The following is a 21308-nucleotide window of genomic DNA, read 5'->3' as shown; positions in this document are numbered from 1 at the left end:
AGCATCCAGCTTCAAACACATAGTGCCTGTTTAGTGTATGGCTTCATGCCTTGCAGATTTCAACAAACTGTAAATATTACTTAGTGTATTTTTTTCCTTGCTACTCCGTCACTTTCAGACTTATTTTCTAAACAGCAAAGGGCTTGAAATACTGGCTCCACTGTGGGATTGCCAGCTGTGTTTCCCTGGTTTGAAACTGTCCTCCCGGTGCAAACACAGGCCACACCAGCATGGAAAATTCTGTGCTTTATTTGGGCACCCTAACATATTATATATATATGTACATACGTTTCATATGGAGAAATTATAGAAAAAATATGATTTGAAAAAGGAGGCAATTAAGGTGAAGGTGTAAACATCTGTTTATGTTCTATTTTGGGATTTTTCCTGCTCTTCAACCAATTGTTCACTAACACATAAGTGTATATAAACAGAAACCACCTGGATTTGTTATACAATTCAACTGATGTGACTGTGGAAATGTCCCGACTCTCAAATCAATATAAGTCTTCGAAAGGTTTTGAGTAGTTAAACATCAAGTAATCCATGTAGTAGAAGTCGTAGCTTTGTTGTCGTTGGGCAGGAGAAAGCTGTGCAAAATACTGTTGTGTAATTTTAGTGGTAGTTCTTTCTTCATTGGAGTGCCGATCTTTAAACTTGGGGAAAGTTAAATTTCGTGGAGCACCAATTAAGTGCAAGAAAAAGTTTGCGTCTTCTTCCATACTTTCAAATTTCCCCACGAAGTCGTAGTCTATTAAACACGGGCTGCAAAGCCTGTTGACGTGATCCCAGTGTATATCCATGCCCACTGGCCTATGTACATCCAGGAGATATTGAATGAACTCCTTAAACTTGACTCCAGAGCCTGTCCTCAGTGCTTCTTTGGTGGCGTTGACGCGGTATCTGGAAATGATGGCTTTTCCAAACACCGGGTGGTAGTAGTTGTTTGGATGCTCAAACTTGTCCCGAAATGCAGACACCAGCTTTTCGAAAGGTTCACGAATAAACAGCATCTTTGTGTAAGTGTTGAGCCTGTGATAAATTCCCTTGTGATCAAACCCATCCAGCCTTTTCAGGTAGTTCCCGTAGTGCACGGTGTTGTGCTGGATATCTTTTGTGGAAGAAGCCAGGCCATTAAGCACCATGAGCACCCGTTTCCAGTTAGAGCAGCCAGCTTTTGGTACTTCACAGTATAAAACTCTGTATTTATCTTCTACAAATATCCTAGAGACATGATAAGGAGTGATTATTCTTCTGTTATTACTCTTGTATTTTGAACAAGTTTCCCTCATAATCCGCTTCCTTTCTCCTTGGATCTGATAGAGACTTTTCCACTTGTTGTTGTTTCTGTCCTCAGATTTGAGTGTGGGCAGGTTGAGAACAGAGCTGTTCATGGAAATCAGAATTGGGCTCTTTTTAATTATAAACCTCCTCCTGCGTTTATGGAGCCTGATGGCATCAGTTTCTTCACCTTTCTGTTGATCTTTCATAGCAAACATGATGCTGCTTTGCCTTCTGTCTGTGCTTTGAAGCTTGGTGGGCACACTTTCAGATGGCTCTAATGAGTTGCTCTGCTTTACTGGTGCTGCTCCATCTGCAGTATTTTTTCTTAATCTTCTATCCTGGTTATTACTGGGAACACAGTCCTGATGAGGAAAAAGAGATTAAAGATGTTAGTAAACGAGAGACTGTCACCATTAACAGCTTGCACAACTTCACGTGGATCTTTCATACACTCTGAGTTCAGCAGAACTGTACAACAAAATGCATTGCCACAAACCCTCAGCACTGTGCCTGCAGTGTGATAAGGGCTCTGCTCTTGTCACCCTGTTCTGTGCTTACATGAAACTCAAAGGCTGAGATGAACCTGAACTGGTAATTTCCAGTTCAGAATTGGATTTAACTGTGTTTTAGGTGGTGCACCCAGACTGTCATAGATGCTTTTGTCCTTGTGAGTTGTCCTTGAAATTTCTTCAAAAAGTATCTGAGTATTTTGAGGACTTGTTTAGTTGCTCCTGTTGTCACACGAATCGAAGGGGTTGTTTGTTTGTGTGGTGTGTTTCCCACCCTGACCCCCCCCCAAAGATTAGTTAATCTTTGCAGTGAAGGCAGTTTTGCACAGAGTGAAGCCTGAGAGGGAAGGGAGGAGGTTTGCAGAGCTGGTAAGGTGAAGATGTAGAGGGAGGAAGAGTAGGCAGAGGGAAGCAGAAAGGACTGCAGTGAGAAGTTGGAGGGTTGGCATGCAGGAAGTGGGTTTTGTGAGGGCAGCATGAAGGGCACCCCAAAGGGAGCCTTGAGGGAGATGAGCCTGGGAGCAGAGCAGAGAGACTTGATGAGAGGCAATAAGGGGTGGGAATGAAGCTTGGCTGGGATTAGGCAAGTGAAAGCTGAGTAAGTAAAGCAGGTCTATGGATAAGGGTTTCTGGGACCTGCTCTTTTTCATTAGGGGGATCTTGCTGGTTAATACTTCTTTTGGCTCAAAGCCCAGATGTGCTCCATTACTTTCTGCTTCTCAAAGCAGCCGAATTAAATCCTGTATAGTCTATGCCTCTAAGACTAAAATTAGGTTCTGGACACTGTTTAAGTACATGTCATCCCTGTGTTGAGGACACCTGGGAGCAGAGTGGCATATGAACCACCAGGGAGTATTTCAACAGAGGAGCAGATGTAGTTGCAGAATGCTTATTGCTGACCTAAGGACTTAGTGGTTATTTAGAGGTTTTATAGATTTAAATTTTTGATTTTCAGTCTTTATTTTTTCCCAGTAGTATTTAAAACTGGCCTAAAAAAAGGTATTTTGCAAATTTTAAGGCGTACAGTATGGGGATTAGAAAGGTCATGCTCTTTCAAGGTGGCAGATTAAATCTTAATCAATTTTACAAGTCTTTATTGGCTGAAAAAAAGCCAGTGCTATAGGTAACAAACTTTTGCGGTCATGGAGGTTACATCTTGTCACATTCTTGTTTAAGGGTCAGACATTAAACAAGTCTCAGAAAAGAGGTTCAATACTCATCACAAAAAGCACTGGTGACAAAAGAAAAAAAAATGTATTATTTTGTAGGTGACTTGCTTAAATTGATAACTTATACAAAACTCAAGCACAACAGATCAGTATTAAACACAAGTTTTAGGGTACTGTTGCAGAATTCAGGTTTCTCGTGCTGGCTGTGGTGGTGAAGGTGGTATGTGATGTGCAGATATGATAATTTCTCATGCAAGACACTATTCAGTTGTTGGGAGTGATTGTTGTACTCTGCTCTTATCTTCAGACATTGTTGCTGGTAGCCATAGTCCATGTGCCTGTAAATACCAGATCTATTTCTAAATATTACCCTTTGCAGAGTGGTTGTAATTCAATTCCACGTTTACTCATGACACAGCTGATATTTCAAGATTATCAAATTCAGACTTCCTAGAAATGTGGACCTTTAATGCTGCTGAACCCAGAGTTTTTGGGAAACTCAAACGCCATGATTTGAATGTCTTGTGTCAGAAGGCCAGGCTGGAGCTGCAGAGGTGGGGTGGTGTCGATCACGGGCCGTGGCATTTGGGGAAGAACTGGCAGCTGCACAGTTTTCCTCTGCATATTTTGTACCTGTCCTTTAACCACGAAATCGTGGCAGCTGTTCAGTGCCGACAGCCACTAGATGGGGGAATTTCACCAGGATTCTTCTTCAGCCTGTTTTTAGGTACCTCAAGACATTCATTTGATCAGTACCATTGCATACAGAATATTATTATAGGCAAAGTTTACAGTCTCTTTTACCAATATTCAGCCTAGGGAAAAAAAACTTATAAAACTAAAGTTGTGTAGCTTATCACATTCATATTTTAAAAGGAAAATCTGCATTTCATGGCAAAGCTTTTGATGCATCTTTCCTTTTCAGTGCTTCGTCTCTGGTGTAGTGGCCTTATCTGAGCCATCTCTATCTACTCCATACTTGGAATATGGATACAATTTTCCTTATGTACTTCTGAAAACTTACTTTTTTTGGTTGCTGGAATCCCATGTTATATTTTATCCCTAAACAAAGAAAGAAAGTAAAGTAATTATTTAGAAATAAAAAAACCCATTAGTTTCTCTTTTTTTGCTAGACTGATACCAGTGTGTCCTCTGGTAGCTAAAAGGAAAACAGGAACAAGTTTTGTTAATGCAATGATAAACAGACCAATGGTGAATCATAATTAATGTATATTTCATAGTAACAATACTCCTTGGAAGGCCTCTTTATTTACATATGTCATAAAAATTGTGAAATGGAGTGATTGTCTCTATGTCCCTTTTACAGACGGGGAAACTGAGATGGAGAAAAGTGATTGCTTAACCCCAGTTTAAAGGCCAGTTGCAGAACAAGAAAGCCACGATTCCAGGTTAGAGCCTTTAAAAAAGGCTGTTCTTTGTGTATTTGCCAAAAGTAAATGTATGGTTTCTCCCCCTGCAACTTTGGATAGTATGGTAATTAATCATGGTAACATGGAGCACTCTCCTCTGCTGTAAAACCACAGCAGCACACAGTGGGGCTATGTACAAGTGAGGTAATGTTTGCAGACTTCTGGAGAGACAAACAGTACAAAATTGTGTTTTGTCTAATCTTCTGGCTTTCACAGTGATGTTTACCTGAAAATAGAATAATAAAGATGTGAAAATCCAGGATGACAGCTTTAGCAGGTGTGTAGGATCTCTTTACTCTTCCTAACCTCTGCTAACTATAACTTTATAATAGAGGAATGCATAACGGAAAACACAACTTAATTATGAAATTTGTTTGGGGCTTTTCAACTGATCAAACTGTTATCATTGCTGTCACTGTTGCTTGAAAACCTCAGTTTAATAAGTCTGCATGATGAATCCACAGCCTTTTGGACTTGTTACAGGTAAAGGTAACAAATCCAGGATGAAGTAGAAGCACCACTGGGATGGCTCAGACCCATCAGGTTGATTTTTGTGGTACTAGGAAAGCACCTTGCAGGATAGTTCACATTGCACCTTATTGCAGTTAAAGTAGCTTAGGTGATCAGTCGTGCTTTGTCTTTTAAATCAGATCTACAAACTGGTATTTGTAGTAGAGCCTAAGTAAAATTGCTGTGGTTATTTCTGTGCTCTAAGAGCTCATTTAACAGTGTTCATGATGCTTTTGGTTTATGTTTGAGCTTTAACTCCACTGCAGCAACTTATTAGCAATAAACTCAACTGAAGGTGGTGTGGGGTATTGTGATTCTATGCCTACTAGGAGTAAAGGGCATATTATTTTTATCAGAAATACGTTCTAGACATCTTACAGAAGGAGTCTTAAGCCTTCTCCTACCTGCTTCTCAGAAGTGTTCAGCTGCAAATTAAAGTAGGAAGGTATATACTAAATAGAAACAGAGCTGGCCTTTAGCATCCTTCTGTGGGTTCTGGAGGATTCAAATTGATGCTTTTGCACCAGACTTTAGCAGATGCTACTGAGATGTTATCCAGTCCCTGATGTGATCAGTTGAAAAACCCACATTTATTCTTCTGTTGTGTGATATGCTACAGAGCAATGCAGGACAGGAAACTGCTGTCCAAAAAACCCAGCAAAACCTGAGCACAGCACTCTGAAAGCATTGATATTAGAGTGTGGGTGATCTGTTTATACCATGAGAATATTGTATTTTTCAGCAGATGTAACCTCTTCTGTCCTGCTAACCCCAAGGGCATAATTTTAAGCCATTTGAGCTGCTTGGCCTTTGCTCTAAGGCATCATTAATTCACTGGAGTAGTTGCTTAACTCATAAGATGGGGAAGTTCTACAATTCTGTTCCCTTTCCAGAAGCATTTTGAGCTTTTAACAGTTGGAAACATAAACAGGTGAGGAAAGACTTATCAGAAAGCAGCAAGTACCTTGGATGGAATCAGATACAAATATTGGAGCACTTGCTATGTCCAAATTATACTGTAAAAGTCAGGGTTAGTTTTTTCCAGTTGTGGTCATTTGTCCTGACTGAAGGGGAGCTGTGATACCTTGTAGCAAACCCACACACTTTGTGCAAATTATGTTAAATTTGGTATGTTTCTGCCATGACTAAGAATTGTTAAAAAAATCCCACAAAACTGCAAAGAGCAGGCATGAGACCCAGCTATTTTGTGGTTAATTTTGACTAATTATGTTTTTGTAGTAGTGTTTCATAGAGGTAACTTATGTGAGAGATTAATACTTTCTACTGATATGCAGTGCTTTAAAAAATAAAAAAATGCTAGTAGGAGATGAGTAACCATTTAAAAAGATGTTTTTTTCATTTACTGGCTTTAAGATGTAATCAGAACAATAATTCATGCTTAATGTAAATGTTTGGAGAAGCACTTGCCAATCTCTTCAATGTTTTCTGAATTTGTGACATCTAAATTTGGCTCCTTTTAGCTGTCTTTCTCATGATACAGTCTGTCACTTCAAATTTAAATCTACATGAAAAACCCTCTTAAGTGCAGTGAACTTGGGGAAGTTAGATTGCACAGATCTACTATACTAATCAAAATCCAAATTTAATGTTATGGTACATCTTTACTATCCATGTTTCTTGCCACGATGCTATTGCCAAAATGGGAATATTTCTGGCCTTAAATAAACCCCTGGTGTCTGCTGCACCCAGTTGAGGGCACTGATTCAGAAATGTTTGGTGCCAGACATGATGATGACCAACATCTCAGGGCTGCTCAAACACAAAGGGAAGAGCTGAGAGACAGAATCCTTCTATCAGTTGTGTGTGATTTAAGTTCTCCTCCCCTTGTGTGACCATGATTTTCCAGACCTGAGCCTGGCCTGTATTTTGTATCTGCTTTTGTTTTTCATGAAATACGAGCTTCATTCTCCATCCAGTCCTACCATGTAGTGAAACCCACTGTGAGCTTTTCTTTCTTTTTTTTCTTTTCCAAATGCTACCAGCAACACAATAAAATGGCCTTTATCTTCCTCGTGTAACGTTATACAGTTTTACCTCTCCGCCTTCTCCTCTGTCTCTGCTTCAAGACCTAATTTTGTTTTGCCTCTGGTGTTTTTCTCCACTTTGAGACTCAACTACAGCTGAAATATTTTTTAATAAAAATGATAACTTCAAGTCTGCATCTGCAACTCATCCCTTACGGGGCTTCTGTACACAGTGTGCACTTGTTTGCTTCATCTGGATGGATCTGTGAGACGTCCTCTGGAAGGGCTGCTTCTGTCACTTCATGTCTCGTGTCCTATCCACACATGTTAGATCTTTGCTCAGAGACAATAACATGTACTTAATTGCAGAATGAGTAATAGGTCAGTACTCAGAATTCTGACAAGCATGAAAAAAGTCTAGTTTGAAAATGATTTTTCCCAAAATACTGGTCAGATAATTCTTTTCGAGGTGTGTTTTTTTTTGTTTTGTTTTGTTTTGTTTTGTTTTGTTTTTGTTTTTGTTTTGGTGTAATTTAAAATGATCTCTTAGCTTGTACAGTATAAAGGACATGCCCATATCTGATCATCTGATCCTAACTTACTCTGGTGTCCACTTGTTCACACATATGAATTCAATTACTCATTAAAAAAACTTATTTATTTTGAAGATTGCTACCTTTAAATGATTTGGTTTTACTTACATTTAAAATACAGATGTAGTGTACACATTTGGAATACTTTTGAAATATAAAACCCTCTAAAATGAAAGCATTTTCTAAAAAAATTGAGGCCTTATTAATAAAACAGACCTTACATGTGTGTATGTTTTAATTATATGCTATGTCCATACCCTTCTTCTACCTTAAATCTGTAGTTTATTTCATTAGGAAAAATGCTGTCAAAAGTTCCATCAAAGCTACACACCCAGGATCTCATTTTAATACAGATGAATTAATGAGGCCAAGTAAAGAAGGGTTAGCAAAGCAGTGGCACATCTGAAACTGCATCAGGAAAGAAGCAAAGCTGTCCAGCGACTCTGTGTAATCTGATTTCTCCCCAGTGAGGCTGTGGGTGTGTGGGGTCACCTCCCACAGGTGGGTAAACTCCTACAGGGAATGCTTTGCTTTAATGATACACCCCCTTGTCAAAGGCAGGTTTGAGGGTTATTTCCTCTGCACAGAGTGGAAAAGAGGGAATGTTTCTGTGGCTGCTTCCCAGGCTCCAAAGCCCTCTGGAGCTCTGAGGAGTTAAGTGTGACTCTTTGATAAAGATCTTCCTTTCCCCCCTATTTTGGGAAGGCATAAGAAGTTCACCAAACTGCCAAGGGTTGGGGTTTTTTAGTCTCTTTGAGCCTTCTTTCATGGGTGAGTTCCTCTTGTAAATCAGGTAACACATTTTTCCTGGGTTCTTAGCTTTTTGTTTCGGTCCTACCACTACCAAGCATGCAATTTCTAATAGTTTAATGCAATCTATTTGAGGGAGTTTGAACTCTGACTCGTGGCTTATTCTAAAGCAGCTGTGGTGAAGCAGAGTACTTCCCAGAAAGATAGCCTTGTTTTCCCCTCTCCTGGGCTCGTTTTGTGCTAACACACAGTTACTTCCTATTGATCCTGTGCTTTTCAATCCCAGTCAGCTTCAGAGGGGCAGATTTTGGAGCTCAGTGAAGCCATGGGTGTCATTTCTAAACCAGGCTAATCTGTGGTTCCACCATCCCACAGGCAGCAGGCACTGCAGCACTTGTGTCGTGGGGTGCCTATGGTGGTAGCAGCTTGTGTGCACTTCAGTTGATTAAAACACGATTACTCTGGCTTTTTGTAACTGAAATGACTTTCCATCTTAATGAAGCAAGGGAGTCTCTGGACAGAAGTACTGTATGTGGGGAAGGCAATGCAATTCTGAAGGGCATACCCTGGAAATAATTAAAAACATTCAGTTCATCCATCAGTTTGAACAAGAAAAAATCATAAATTGGGGAGCCGAAGTAGAGATCAGTACACACATTAAGTGACTTTTAATGTTTGCCACGTGAGGACTTTCATAGTGTCAAAAACTTGGTATTCCCAGTTGGTTTGTGGTCCCAGGAGCCAATCCTGTGAGCCTGGATCAAGCAGAATTGCACAGAGCCATCATTCTGCAGCACAGTGCTGTGGCTGCTGCCACGGTGTCACTGCTTCCCCCTTCATTCCCCAATTAACTCCCTTGTAGCCAAGGCTCTTGGTGCAGTGTCCCTCTTGACATTTTAACTCAGGCTATCCTACACATGGCTTTCTTTGCCTTTTCCAGTAAGTAGTTTTTGGAGTAAAAGATCAGAGTACAAGCTGGGTACCCACTGTTTCTAAATATGGGTGCCACCTGAGTATAGTGTTTATACCTACACTGTGTTTCTCAGACAAAATACCCAGGCTGTCTTCCTGCTGTTGTTTCCCCCTCATAAAGGCTTTGTGTCTTTTGGACAACCTGCCTTATGCCTGTGTTGCTGTACATTTGTGTTGTGTACTAGTTAGAAATACCATCTCCTGACACCTCTGTTTATTTTTCTGTTATTCTAAACACAGCTTCCTGTGAGAAATAATTGTTTCCATATGGTTTGCCTTGCAAATTTTTTGATTCATCAAGGTGAAACCAAGGAGAGAAGCAGAAACAGAAATGGAGGCATTTTAGAGAGATAAACTCCTTTTGAATCTAAGCCCAGTTCAAGTGTTGCTTTGTCGTCCTAGTAAGTCCTGCATAGCTGTGGTGATGTTGGTAGCTGAGTATTGCCTGAAACTGTGGTGTTGGTTCTGTCCAAAAAATTATAAATTTACATCTAGACTTTGTGAAGAGGCTTTCTGTTACCTGTGTTGTTGAGATGGGAACTTGTTTGAAGAATAGTTTATTTTATTAATTGGAATTTGGAAACCCTGATACTTCTTTGACTTGCAACATGCTAATGGCACAAGTGTATGAACCCTTAGACAAAAACACTTACTACTCTGTTTTTTCAAAATGATCTGATGTTCTAATATATACTGAATCCATCTCCTTGTCTAAATAATCCTGTGACTTAACTTGGGCTGTTTCTGTGGTACCTGATAAAGGAAAGGGTCCCTTTGTATTCAAGCTTAATTGAAAGAATAGGAAGAGCTGTTTGTGAATTTATTATGAGGAAGGTATGACTACTTGTTTACTTTGTCTTCTTTGCTATTTAGCCTTACTAATTAGAATTTGCCATTTTCTGACTCTATAGAATTCTTATCGAATATAAATTAAGAAGGCGGAAAAGTCAAGCCTGTGCATTCCCCATTCCTTCTGTGGACCTATCCCTGGGAATACTGTTAATTAGCATCATTAGCTTTCAGGCACTGTCAGCAGTTACTTGCAATTTCTACTTAATACCTTTCAGTTATTCTTCATTCTCATATTTAATATTTGCATATTGCCTTCGTAGCATGACTTTGGCAAGGACATTACACTTTTTCAGATTTATTAAAAAGTAAAAGCTAAGGTTTAAAATATAGCACTGCATTTATATTTAGCAGCCTGTGAGAACTATTCAGGTAACCAGAGGAGTTTCAGAGAATTTCAAGCAAGCACTTAATGTCATTTGACTTCATGTATCTAGTTAGAATAGATCACCTAGAACCCCAGAAATGTTTCAGGACATTGTGCAGGTAGGACATGAAAACTTCAGTGGTCTTTCTATTGGAGGGGAGACAAAGTAATACAGGTAGAATTTTGGACTGCTTTCATGTCACTCTGTAGAGATGTTTCTTTGGAAAGAAAGCATTAAAACGGAGAGAGAGAAGGCTGCAGGCAAAATTTAAAAGGTAGATCTACACAGACATGCCCCTGAGTGCTGAAGTTCACTGCTTTGATAGATTGACTGTAGATCAAATGACACAGATGTCTATCCACATGTTGTCTATTATTATGTTACAATCAATTAGCTGGAACTGATAAAGTTTCCTTTTCTGCTGTTCTCATAGTTAATTATTGACACACATTCTTAGAATAAGAGATCAATATGGATCATTAAAAAAAAAGAGTAATGCCTACAACCTAGCTACAAAACTTGGTGCAGAAGGGGTGATAAGTGGGCAGACTTTGATTCCTGACCTGTGAGAAACAAGCAGTTCTTGGAAAGTGAGGTGTAAGGGGTTGAGCTCTTTGCCAGGCCTTTTATTCCTGAGCTACTGAAGAGTAGTGGTGATTTGCTGTTAGCCATTTCTCACTGGCTCTACTCTGCTTCTTTGTGGAGGGTTTTCTGTTTCTTGTTAAGGAGCTCACTTGCCCTCCTTCAGCCAGATTTTAGTGACTGATGGGTAGAACAATTTGCTTGCATAAGAATAGTGTTTTGAATTGAATTTCATATCAGTAACAATAAGGGGGAAATGGCTCTGCTCAAAAACCGAGTGCTAACAACTTCCAGGATTCAGGTAACATTATGTGGCACCCAGGACTTGTCCCAGTGCCTACCTGGCAACCCAGGTAGGAAGAGTCAAAGTGCTTGTCTTAAGTTCTAGTGAGCTTGATATTTTTTAAAGGTAGGTGCAGGCCATTTTAAGATGTTCTCAAACTTCTGGAACTCAGAATTTCCCCATCAGTGGCAGTTTTATGCTCATGTTTTCTCCTTGGCTATGTAAATGACAATGAAAGCTGGGAGTGGGTCACCTGGAAAGTCTAAAATGAACATGCCTTGCTGAGGGCACTTAATGCTTCACATGGTGTGTGGCTGTCTGATAGATTCAGGTGCTTATAGGACATATGGGTTGATCTTAACAAAGAGCATGTGAGCGTTGTCAGACAATTCAGCAGGAGTGGGATTTGGAGGACATTTACTCTATTAACTGCTGCTCACAACTCTTATCATTACAAACTGGATATCCCAGAATCTGATCCATTTGCAGCTTGCTATTGGCATTGGAGGGAGGCCTTTGCTGCCTCTCCCCCTACACACTTCCCAGCACAACTCTTCATCTCCATTCTAGCATTATTTTTCTACCCCCAGCTGACTGCAACTATTTTAGAGTCAGGGAGCACAGGGAGCTGCTGCTGAAGGAAATGGCTTTCATCTCTCCACATGGCTCATGTGTTCACTCTCCTAGTCACTGCCTCTGCCAGGTCACTGCATTTTCCTTCCCCTCCTCTGCACAACACAGAAACAGGGGAGCTGGCAGAGAAGGAACAAAGAAGCTGCAGCAGTGGTGTGGCAGTGTACCTGAGAGGTGGGAAGAGAGAAACAGCCCTCTGTGGGGGTTGGTGACTGTTCTCTTCATCTACACACCTGGATGAGCTACAATGGTCCTCTAAAGGGATCACACCCGCTATGGCAGGGAGAAAAGGCAGGTATTCTCCATCTGGTCACTATTCCCTGTTTCCCACATGTGCTCCTTCTTCTGCTGCAGGAGCCAGAGGCTCTAGTGTAGCTGCCTCTCCCTATCACTCTGAACCACCAGAGGTACCTGAAATGAGAATCCCTCTGCCACTGCCATGTTATGGGCACACCTGCATTTTTCATTCACACATAATAGCACTTGCTGACTTTTCTAGTACCCCAGTGTAGATTGGTGCATCAGCCCAAGGGGGGGCTGCATGAATTGAGAGATGGAATTGTTTGCATCTACCTTGACAATTCAAATTTGGGATGCAGTTGCTATGACAATTGAATCATCTGATTTTGTAAGTCAGTGCATACAAACAGTGAGTAGCCAATTGGTTGCTGAATATGGTTAGCTAGGAGTGGAACTTTTATTTAGCTGATGAAAGTGTGTGAATGTGCCTGATTTCACTGATAACTTTTATATGACAATTGTTGTTCAGAGCATTTCAATACAACCATGGTTCACTCAGTACCTTGCATACAGTGATATACAATTTATTCTCTGTTATGCACTGGCTAAAGGAGCTCTGAAAAAATCTACCCCTCAGACCCTTCAGAGACAGGGTCTGACAGGTGGAGCTATTTCCTGACCACACCACTGACTGGGTGTGTGGCTTCCACAGTGGAATTCAGTGTTGTTTTGCTGCCTCTGCTCCAGTGCTGATTAGACCCCAGGACTGTAGGAAATTGTGCCCATACAGGCCTTTACCTGTCTGGCTCTTCGTTTCATCTGGGATGCAACTCTTGCTTCAGATGTGGACTCCTTACTGAGCTACTTTATATCTTGTTGGGTTTTAGCTGAGGATGCATACAGGTTATACTCTATGTGTAAAGACTTATTTTTAAATTAGAGTAGCATGTGCAACTCTACTAGACAGCCTCTAAGTCTCAGTTTTTTGTGTTTGTCTGAGTTGCTTATTAATAAATATTTTACCCGTGACAAGTCAATTAATTTCAGTCTTTATTTCCACTTCTGATGTTATGTTAAAGGCATTTCAAGTCATCACTTCATTGTAACTGCAGGTGTCTACTACATGTAAAGGGAATAGTTTTCATCAGAAACAAACCTTTTATTATTTGCAAATCCCATTTGGTGGTCTTATGGTCTTATAGTTGATCCATTGGGGGGAAAAAGAAAAGAATTTATGTTTTAAATCCACTGAGTTCCCTACAGTTCTATTACTCATTGTTCAGAAACAGAATATTTAAAACCTTGGAACTCCACTGTCTGGAGACTTGCTACTCTGAGAATTGGAACTGGAAGCATGGCTTTAAAAACCCCTTTATTACAGTATTAGAACTGTAGCTTCTATTTAAGCAATAGTTATTTATGACTATATAGCACTGTTTTTTCAACCATGAAAAATTTGGTCTTTACTTCAGTGGGTACCGGATCAGCTCCTCAGTGAGCAAGTAGTGACACATGATCGAATTTTACAAGGGATGGTGAACTGCTCTGCTCATCTCTTTACTCATCTGCACCTTCTCACTGTACCAGCAAGCATTGGGCAGTTAGTGCTGCTCCACTGAAACCATGCCTTTTGAAAATTGGTGCGGGCTTGCAAAAAGCAAGTTTCTTCCTGTTAAATTTTATTTAAGGAAAATATTGGATCAAATTTTCAGTGACTTTTTTGATTTCTGCAAGGCCTTTAGTAAAGAAAAATTAGTATGTGTTTAAAAAATACTTGGAATAAAGTTTTGGTCACACTTTTTCGTTTCTTTGTGTCTCTGCCTCAAGAAAAACTAAAACCATCAGGAATATGCATGGAAAAGAACATCACTGCTTCACAAACTCTCGCTGTTTTCTGACCTTTTCTCCTTGCATAAAAAGGGACAGCATTTATAAAACTGTCATAAAGCCCTGTAGGAAAAGCTGTAATTATCCAAAAAGTGAAGATGTCAAAAAACATAAGGACTAAGTCAGAAATAAAAATGTTTTTGCATCTTTCTTTAGAATGAATTTAAATGTCTCTTTTTCCTCATGCCAATCCAGCTTTGCTGCTTTTTACCCCTTTTAGATTTTCTTTTTCTTCTGAAGGCGACTTAAGGCCTTCTGGCAGGAATTGGGTTTATGCTTTTCATGCAATCTCAGATTCTGTTTTCACAGATGCTCAAAACTTTCCTTGGTGGAGTTGAAATGAACTCAGACTTACAGAGGCACTCCACACGCAATTTCAGATAGCTTTTCTGTACTTTTTGCTATACAGGACAGAAAGATTCCATTTATTTGGAGAAAATGCACAGTAGTGTGGCCTCAAATCCTTTCCCATAACTCCTTGTGCATTTGGTTTGCTTGCACAGAAATGGAATCCTTCAGAGCATATTCCTCAGAGAAGCTCATGCCAATTACTCAGAGGAACTCCATAAACCTGCATTTTCACTTGCATGGTTTCTGTGTGGTGCAGGGCTGATAATCTTATAAGAAGAATATCTTACATTAATAAAATCAAATGATTGAAATTATAGTAAGCTTGATCTGATCTCAATTCACTACCTCTTAAGTGGAGCTATGGATTCAAATTTTGCTTATAAACAAATGAGCCTCTCAGTTGACATAATTTTCCCTCTTTTTCCCCATTAAGGAAAGTGGTAATTGCCAATCTACTGACAGCAAGTGCTGGCAGAAGCAATGTGAGTGATTTCCTTGGTGACTGTCAAGATTCTTCAGACCAGGCTTTCAAACTACATTTGTAATAAAAGAAATACACTGCGGGAAAGTTTGGCAGTGTGTTCTTCAGCTAGTTTGTGTCTTGCTGAGGTACTGAGCTGGTACTCACTTCTAGCCTAGTAGTGGGGTATTAGCTTGGGGAGCTTGCTGAAAGACTTAAATGATTCATTGCATTCTTTATTTTTACAGATGAGCTGTAATATCCTAAAAGTTTAGATAGAGGACCTCTGGTATAGAGTCTGAATGTATTTTTGCAATACTTGGTCCTCAAGAGATCTTTTCTGTAGTGCCTAAGTTTCTACTTTATAATGGTGTGTTTCATGAGAAAGCCATTCTGTCAAATCACAAGTCAGCAGATATTGTTTTGAAGTGAATTAATAGAAGAAAAATTCTGAAGTAATCTACTGTTAGTATCTGGTTATGTATGGGTCAGGCGATTTCAGAGGTTGTTACTGCGCTGGTTTTGGCTGGGATGGAGTTAATTTTCTCCAGAGTAGCTGCCATGGGGCTGTGCAGTGGATTTGTGCTGAAAACAGTGTGGATAAACCAGGGATGTTTGTGTTACTGCCGAGCAGGGATCACACAGGGTCAAGGCCTCCTCTGTCCCTCACCCCACCACGCAGCAGGCTGGGGGTGCACGGGGGTCTGGGAGGGGACACACCAGGGCAGGTGACCCCAGTGACCCAGGGGATATTCCAGAGCCATGGCATCCTGCTCAGTGTACAGAGCTGGGGGAACAAGGAGAGGGGGGGATGTTTGGGGTGATGGCATTTGCCTTCCTAAGTCCCCATGAACACCTGGTGGGGCCGTGCTGAATACCTGCTGCCCTGGGAAGGGGTCAGTGAATTCCTGGTTTTGCTCTGTGTGTGTGTGGCTTTTACTTTGCCTGTTAAACTGTCTTTATCTCAGCCCTCAAGTTTTCTCACTTCTACTCTTCTGGTTCTCTCCCCAGTCCCACGGGAGGGAGGCTGGAAAGGGGGTGATCCTCTGTGGGGTGCTTAGTTGCTGGCTGGGGTTAAACCATGACAGTTCCTTAATGTAGGCAGCACTCACCTTGTGTTTTGCTGATTATGCTTATAATGCACTTAATTTTCAAGAGCTTGCAACATGGGAGGTTTCAAAGCCCATGTAACATAAAGTTATGAGCTTGACTTGGTCTGTAGGCTTGGGTTCATCACTAACTCTCTGCCTCTGTGTCCCCAGCTATAAAATAGGAAGAATGTGCCCTCCTCAGAGGAGTGCAGTGCACGTTACCAGATTAACTAAGAACAGAAGGGGTTGGTGCTCTGTAAACATTATAGTAGTGATGTCCTTAATCCAGAATTAAATTGCTGATCACAAGCAGTGCTTTTGAACAAATAATTTTTTTTTCCTAACTTCTGCCCGAAAGGATTTCATGGCACAACCATTTTGTGTCACCTTGTTTATCTTGGAATTTCTTCCACGTTCTGCCTGTGTTTGTATGTTAATGTTGATGGACATATTTTTGGCACAGATGTTTTCCCAGTGGTCTTACTGTGCATGGCTCCTTTGACGGGATGGATTTTCAAATATTATCCAGTTGCTTGGCCTCACATTCTATCTCTAGAGTGTCACAAGGAATAACTAATGTACAGAGTAGAAATACTCCTTGTGAAAGTTAGATTTGTGTATATATGAACCACTTGCGTGATTTCTAGGTGGGGGCTTGTAAGTTTTACTTGATTCTACAGAGTATTTCAGACTAAATTGGATGTGGATAGGATATGTGGCTATTATATCAAGTAGTTTTAATGTTCTTTTGAAATATTACTTTCTAGTTATATTCTCAAAATCTGCATTACTAACATTGTTTAAAGTAAGTGTGTTCCTGTAATTTTTAGTTATGATTTCACCTTTGTCAGGAATATAATTCAAAGAAATTCCTCCCTGTTATATTAAGACTGTGGAGATCTAAAACTAGCTGTAGTATCTCTGTTTAAAGCATACTCCTCTCTGAGTCCTCCAAAAGGAATGAGTCTTGTTTTATTGCTTTGCACAAGTTCTCCCTTGTTCTCAGGGTTCTCTTTCTTCTCTGTCAACACCCTGAAGGCATCACAATAGCCAAAATGAATTTATGCAAACATCTTCAGAGAAAAGAAGTGCCTATTAGGATTTCTAATGTTTTGAATGTTTTTCTGCCTTCCCTTATCTGTATGTAGCTTTGTTTAAGCAACAAACTTATAAATAATTAGAGAGCTAGATAGGGATTTCTTTTGCCTTAAATCTACACGGGGACTGAGGTACCCTGATTCACTTGTTATTGAATTAGAGAATTATTGAATACTAAACTAAAGGAATACAAAACCCTTGGGTCAGGTGAAGAATACCATTTGTTTTAATAGGATTTGATTATATTTATCTGTATTTAATGTTTTCTTTAACATAAACAAATGTCCAGATATTCATGACATGTAAAATGCTGCTACTAATTCAAAACTATTGAATAAAAATTTCCTCCTTCTATACCTCACCTTTATTGAAATTGAGAGACATAGTAATGAACACATCATATCCTATATTTTTATAGGAATGCTGTGGTTTCATTCCAAGTAAAAGTTATCTTAAATGAAATAAAAGTCCATGTAGTGTTTCAGACAGTAAGTCGCAGCACTGAGAAGCCAAATCTTGTTAAAGATAATTTAATAAGAACAGAAAATATTTTAGTTGATTTTTGTTGTCCAAATTCAGAGGTAAAAGTAGATAAGGTACACTTAGGGCAAAAAGCACAACGTGGAAATTATAATATCTCTCTCTTTCTCTCTCTTTCTCTCTCTCTCTAGCTGAAGCTGCTACTTTTAACATACATGAAAGACCTTGGTTTTGAGATTCGATATTAAAAAAGATATTCTCGTAGAACCTTATGGAGTTCATAACTGGGTTATGCACTGAGAACTAGAGCAGCCAGGTTTTTATGTGGCTCATCCCTGGTCCAGCAGCTCCCCGTCTCTCAGCAGTGGTGGTGAACCTGCAGAGCAGCAGGGCCATGGGGATATCAGGCTTGTAACACTCTTGTCATGGGCTGTTAGTTTTCCATTGATCTTTACAAGAACTGTCAAATCATTTAGGTTGGAAAAGTCCTTTGCAATCATTGAGTCCAACCATTAACCCACCACTGCCATCCCACCACTAACCACATCCTTAACTGCACGTCTTTTAAATACCTCCCTTAAATCTGCGAGCCCATAACTCTTTTAAAAAGCATGTAATTACATAGATATTGAAAGGAAAATCCTGATGATGGCTCTACCAAACCAATAAAACTGCCTTTATGAGCCTTTATGAAAGTTTTTATTGCTCAGAGGGTCTCAGTCTCGGCAGGCAGCGAACCACGTTTAGACACTTCAAACCTGTTTCTCACAGTCGTCTCCAGAAGCTGTTGCCCCAGCACTTACAGCACTTCACTCCTGTGAACATATTTATTTTCTCTTCTAAATTTCTGCCCAGGAAAGTCAAAATACAAAATGTTAAACATATGTACCTGCTCTCAAGTGTTTCTAGCTAGTGAAGAGGTCAATGATGACTCCTGGAAAAGGAACAAGTTTCTTTGTTTCCAGTACGACAGTAGCTAAGACAGTAAACATTAGTTTTCATTAAGAACTTTGCCATAAATCTCAGTTTAATATCTGTTTCAGATGTTCTAGATAAATCCTTAACCTTTCAGTTGTTCCCTCTTGGAATCCTGTATCACTGATGAATCTTGGCAGTGACAAATGGCACTGTTAGACCCTGAAACTACTTCTATTCAAGTTCTTCCCCTATGTCTTTAGAGGGAGGGGAAAGGGACAGGCCAGGAAGGTCTGTTTGAATACTAATGCCCACAGACAGCATCCTTCTTTTCTTTCTTTTCCTCCCCTTCCTCAAACTCTGAGCCTGACTGCAAAAACTAGAAGTTGCTTCCTTAAAAAGAAATAAAGCAATTGGTACATTGAAGGATAGAAACAATATGCTTGTCTTGGTAGTAAATTAAGCAATGTTAGATATCAATTAGTGATTCACAGCCTTCCAGATCACTTAGTTCCACCAACAAAGCACGTAAAATTCTGGAGTAGGTAGATTGTCTCCTGAAGAAGGAACTACCACCTGCCAGTGAGATCACCTGCAATGAGATTTTGTATTTTTGCAATAAATTATCTGAGAGCAGAGCCAGTACAAATGAAAAAGTGATGCACGCCTTCTTCTAACAACCAGAAACTCCAGAAATCTGCTCCTTTTTGCCACACAGGTGACAAAAGACCTTTTAAAGAGTTGCCAGTTGTACTGTTGGACAGAGAAGAATTGTCCTACAGGAGGGAGTTAACAGATGTTATGTAGGACATAACATGTCCTGGATGGGAATTCACTTGAACTCTGAAACTTTTGGGTCAACCCCAAGTTTACCACCACCTGATGGGAAGACTTGCAAACAGGTATAATAAAAATTCAAATTTATGAATAGTGTTATTCCAGGTGTCAGAGTGCAAAGGCACAGGTAGGTAAGCAACAAACCTGTCTTCCCAAGGACAAAATAAAAATCTTGCTGTACTGCTTTTTTCAGTTAAGATCCAGGTGAAAACAGGATTTTGATTCAAGATTAGAGTGTAACCTTTCATGAAATAAAAACACCAGATTAATTTAGAAGACTCTCATTTTGGGAATATTTAATTTCTCTTACAGTGGTATTTTCTGCAATGTATTTTTTTATGACTATCAGAAGCATCAATCATAATATGTTTAAAACCCCCCAAATCAACCAATCCCCCTGCTCAGTCTACTAATGCAACATGAAGTATTTTAATTTTAATTTTTAATCTTGTGTATTTTCTGCTGTGAAGAAAACAGTGCAGACAACTTAAAAAAAAAAAATAAAGTTAACGTCAGCTCCTATGCAATGTAACAATTTTGTAGTAACATCTTTTTTTTATGTTATCTGCTTGGAAAATTTTTGGTTGGCATAATGGGAGATAAATTTCAAAACCTAGGTTTCATGTGAAAATGATCATTTGTGCCTATTCTGCTGTAGTGAGCAGAGGTCCTGATAAGGTTTGTGGCCTGAGCAGGAGTGGACCAGGGAGAGCTGAGACCACTGCCTGGGACTGCCCCGTCGGACACAGGAGCTCCCAGCTGGAAGCTGGTGCTCACCTGGAGCAGAGCAGCACAGAGACCTTTTTGGAGACTGCATCACCCCAGGATGTTTTGAAGTGGATGTGAACTCAGTGAAGAAGAAGGTATCACGGAACAGGGCAAAGAACAGACTCTGTCTTCTGAAGAGAGACGTGTCTGCAGCTCCAGGCGTGTTTACAAGAGCTGAGTTCATTCCACACCTAAGACCTGGCTCAGTCCCTAAAGTTCCATGATACTACCAACTCAGTCTTGTTTCAGATTATTGGTTTAGTGGGAATAATCTTTCTTAACAAGCTCTCAAGGGTGCCACAGAACTGTATTAATATTAAGCAAAGAGCCTGGAAATTCTCCATCACAATGTGGAATATAACAGTAAGGATAAGGCTTTAATAGAATGGTTGTGCTTGTCACAAAAGAATAATTAATTCTGTCCTGTCTCTTTGAACAACTGCAATGTTTTTTGTGCTATTTGTTAATATATTTAGATTAGATGCTGAAGTGAAAGCCTAAACATGCTGTCATCTTCAGACACACTCAGGCAATTAGAGTGCAGCTTGTGTTATTGTTTTATAATTCAAGCCTAGTGAAGTCATAAATTAAGGAGCTCATTAAATTTTCAATTGTATTAATAGGAAAATTCAACTTATTAAATTCTTTGGTAAGGCCTAATAACAAATCATTGAAAATGCATCTTTGTTTTTTTTTTCTCTATCTCTGTTAATCCTCATGGCCCAGATGACCTTCCCTACCTTTAATGCAGGAAAAAGAAGGCGTAGGAACATAAACTGTAAAAAATCCTCTCCCTTACATGGAGTTTAACATTGATCCCCTCTGTCACATTTTAAAGAATCTCTGAACGAGTTCCATGGCTGCCAACCTGCCCCATAAATAGCTGCAGGGCTCTCAGCAGCAAGGTGCCAACGTCTCTGTGCTCTGAGCCTGGCATTGCCTTGGTCTAGCAGCATTATCAAATAAAGACTGATAATGCTATTTTTATTTGGCAACGCATGACACAATTTGATGCTATAGGTTGAGCTATTTTAAAAAAGGAAGTGTTAAAAAGATTTCTGCTTTCACTGCGATTGGAAATAGTAAGTGTATGTATTTAATGAAGCTTGCAAATATGAAACTGCTCAGTGAGCTAAGTCTGTACTGGCAGAAATGGCTTCATATCCATTAAAATCACAGTGACTGGATTCACAGTTGTGGTGAATTTTCTTACTTCATGAAGCTTTTTTTTTTTTTAACACCCAATTATGTGTATTTTTTCCAC

At 39.8% G+C, this 21308-nt stretch overlaps 1 protein-coding gene across 1 annotated transcript in view; it reads right to left on the bottom strand.

Annotated features, from left to right (window-relative positions):
* Positions 1–231: 231 nt before the first annotated feature.
* CHST8 (carbohydrate sulfotransferase 8) overlaps positions 232–21308 on the bottom strand; it is a 134349-nt gene continuing 113272 nt past the window's right edge. The window contains exons 2-3 of the mRNA XM_039385830.1: positions 3987–4024; positions 232–1646 (exon numbers count right to left, since the gene is read on the bottom strand). Coding sequence (XP_039241764.1) covers positions 498–1646; positions 3987–4024 — 1187 coding nt within the window. The 3' untranslated portion in view covers positions 232–497. The remainder of the gene's footprint in view (positions 1647–3986; positions 4025–21308) is intronic.

This window comes from Pipra filicauda, unplaced genomic scaffold (genome assembly GCF_003945595.2).
Source record: "Pipra filicauda isolate LSUMZ 115617 unplaced genomic scaffold, ASM394559v2 scaffold43_size3849885_pilon, whole genome shotgun sequence".
Classification (NCBI taxonomy): domain Eukaryota; kingdom Metazoa; phylum Chordata; class Aves; order Passeriformes; family Pipridae; genus Pipra; species Pipra filicauda.
Note: the sequence above shows the minus strand (reverse complement) of the source record. Positions and strands in the feature narration are given on the sequence as shown.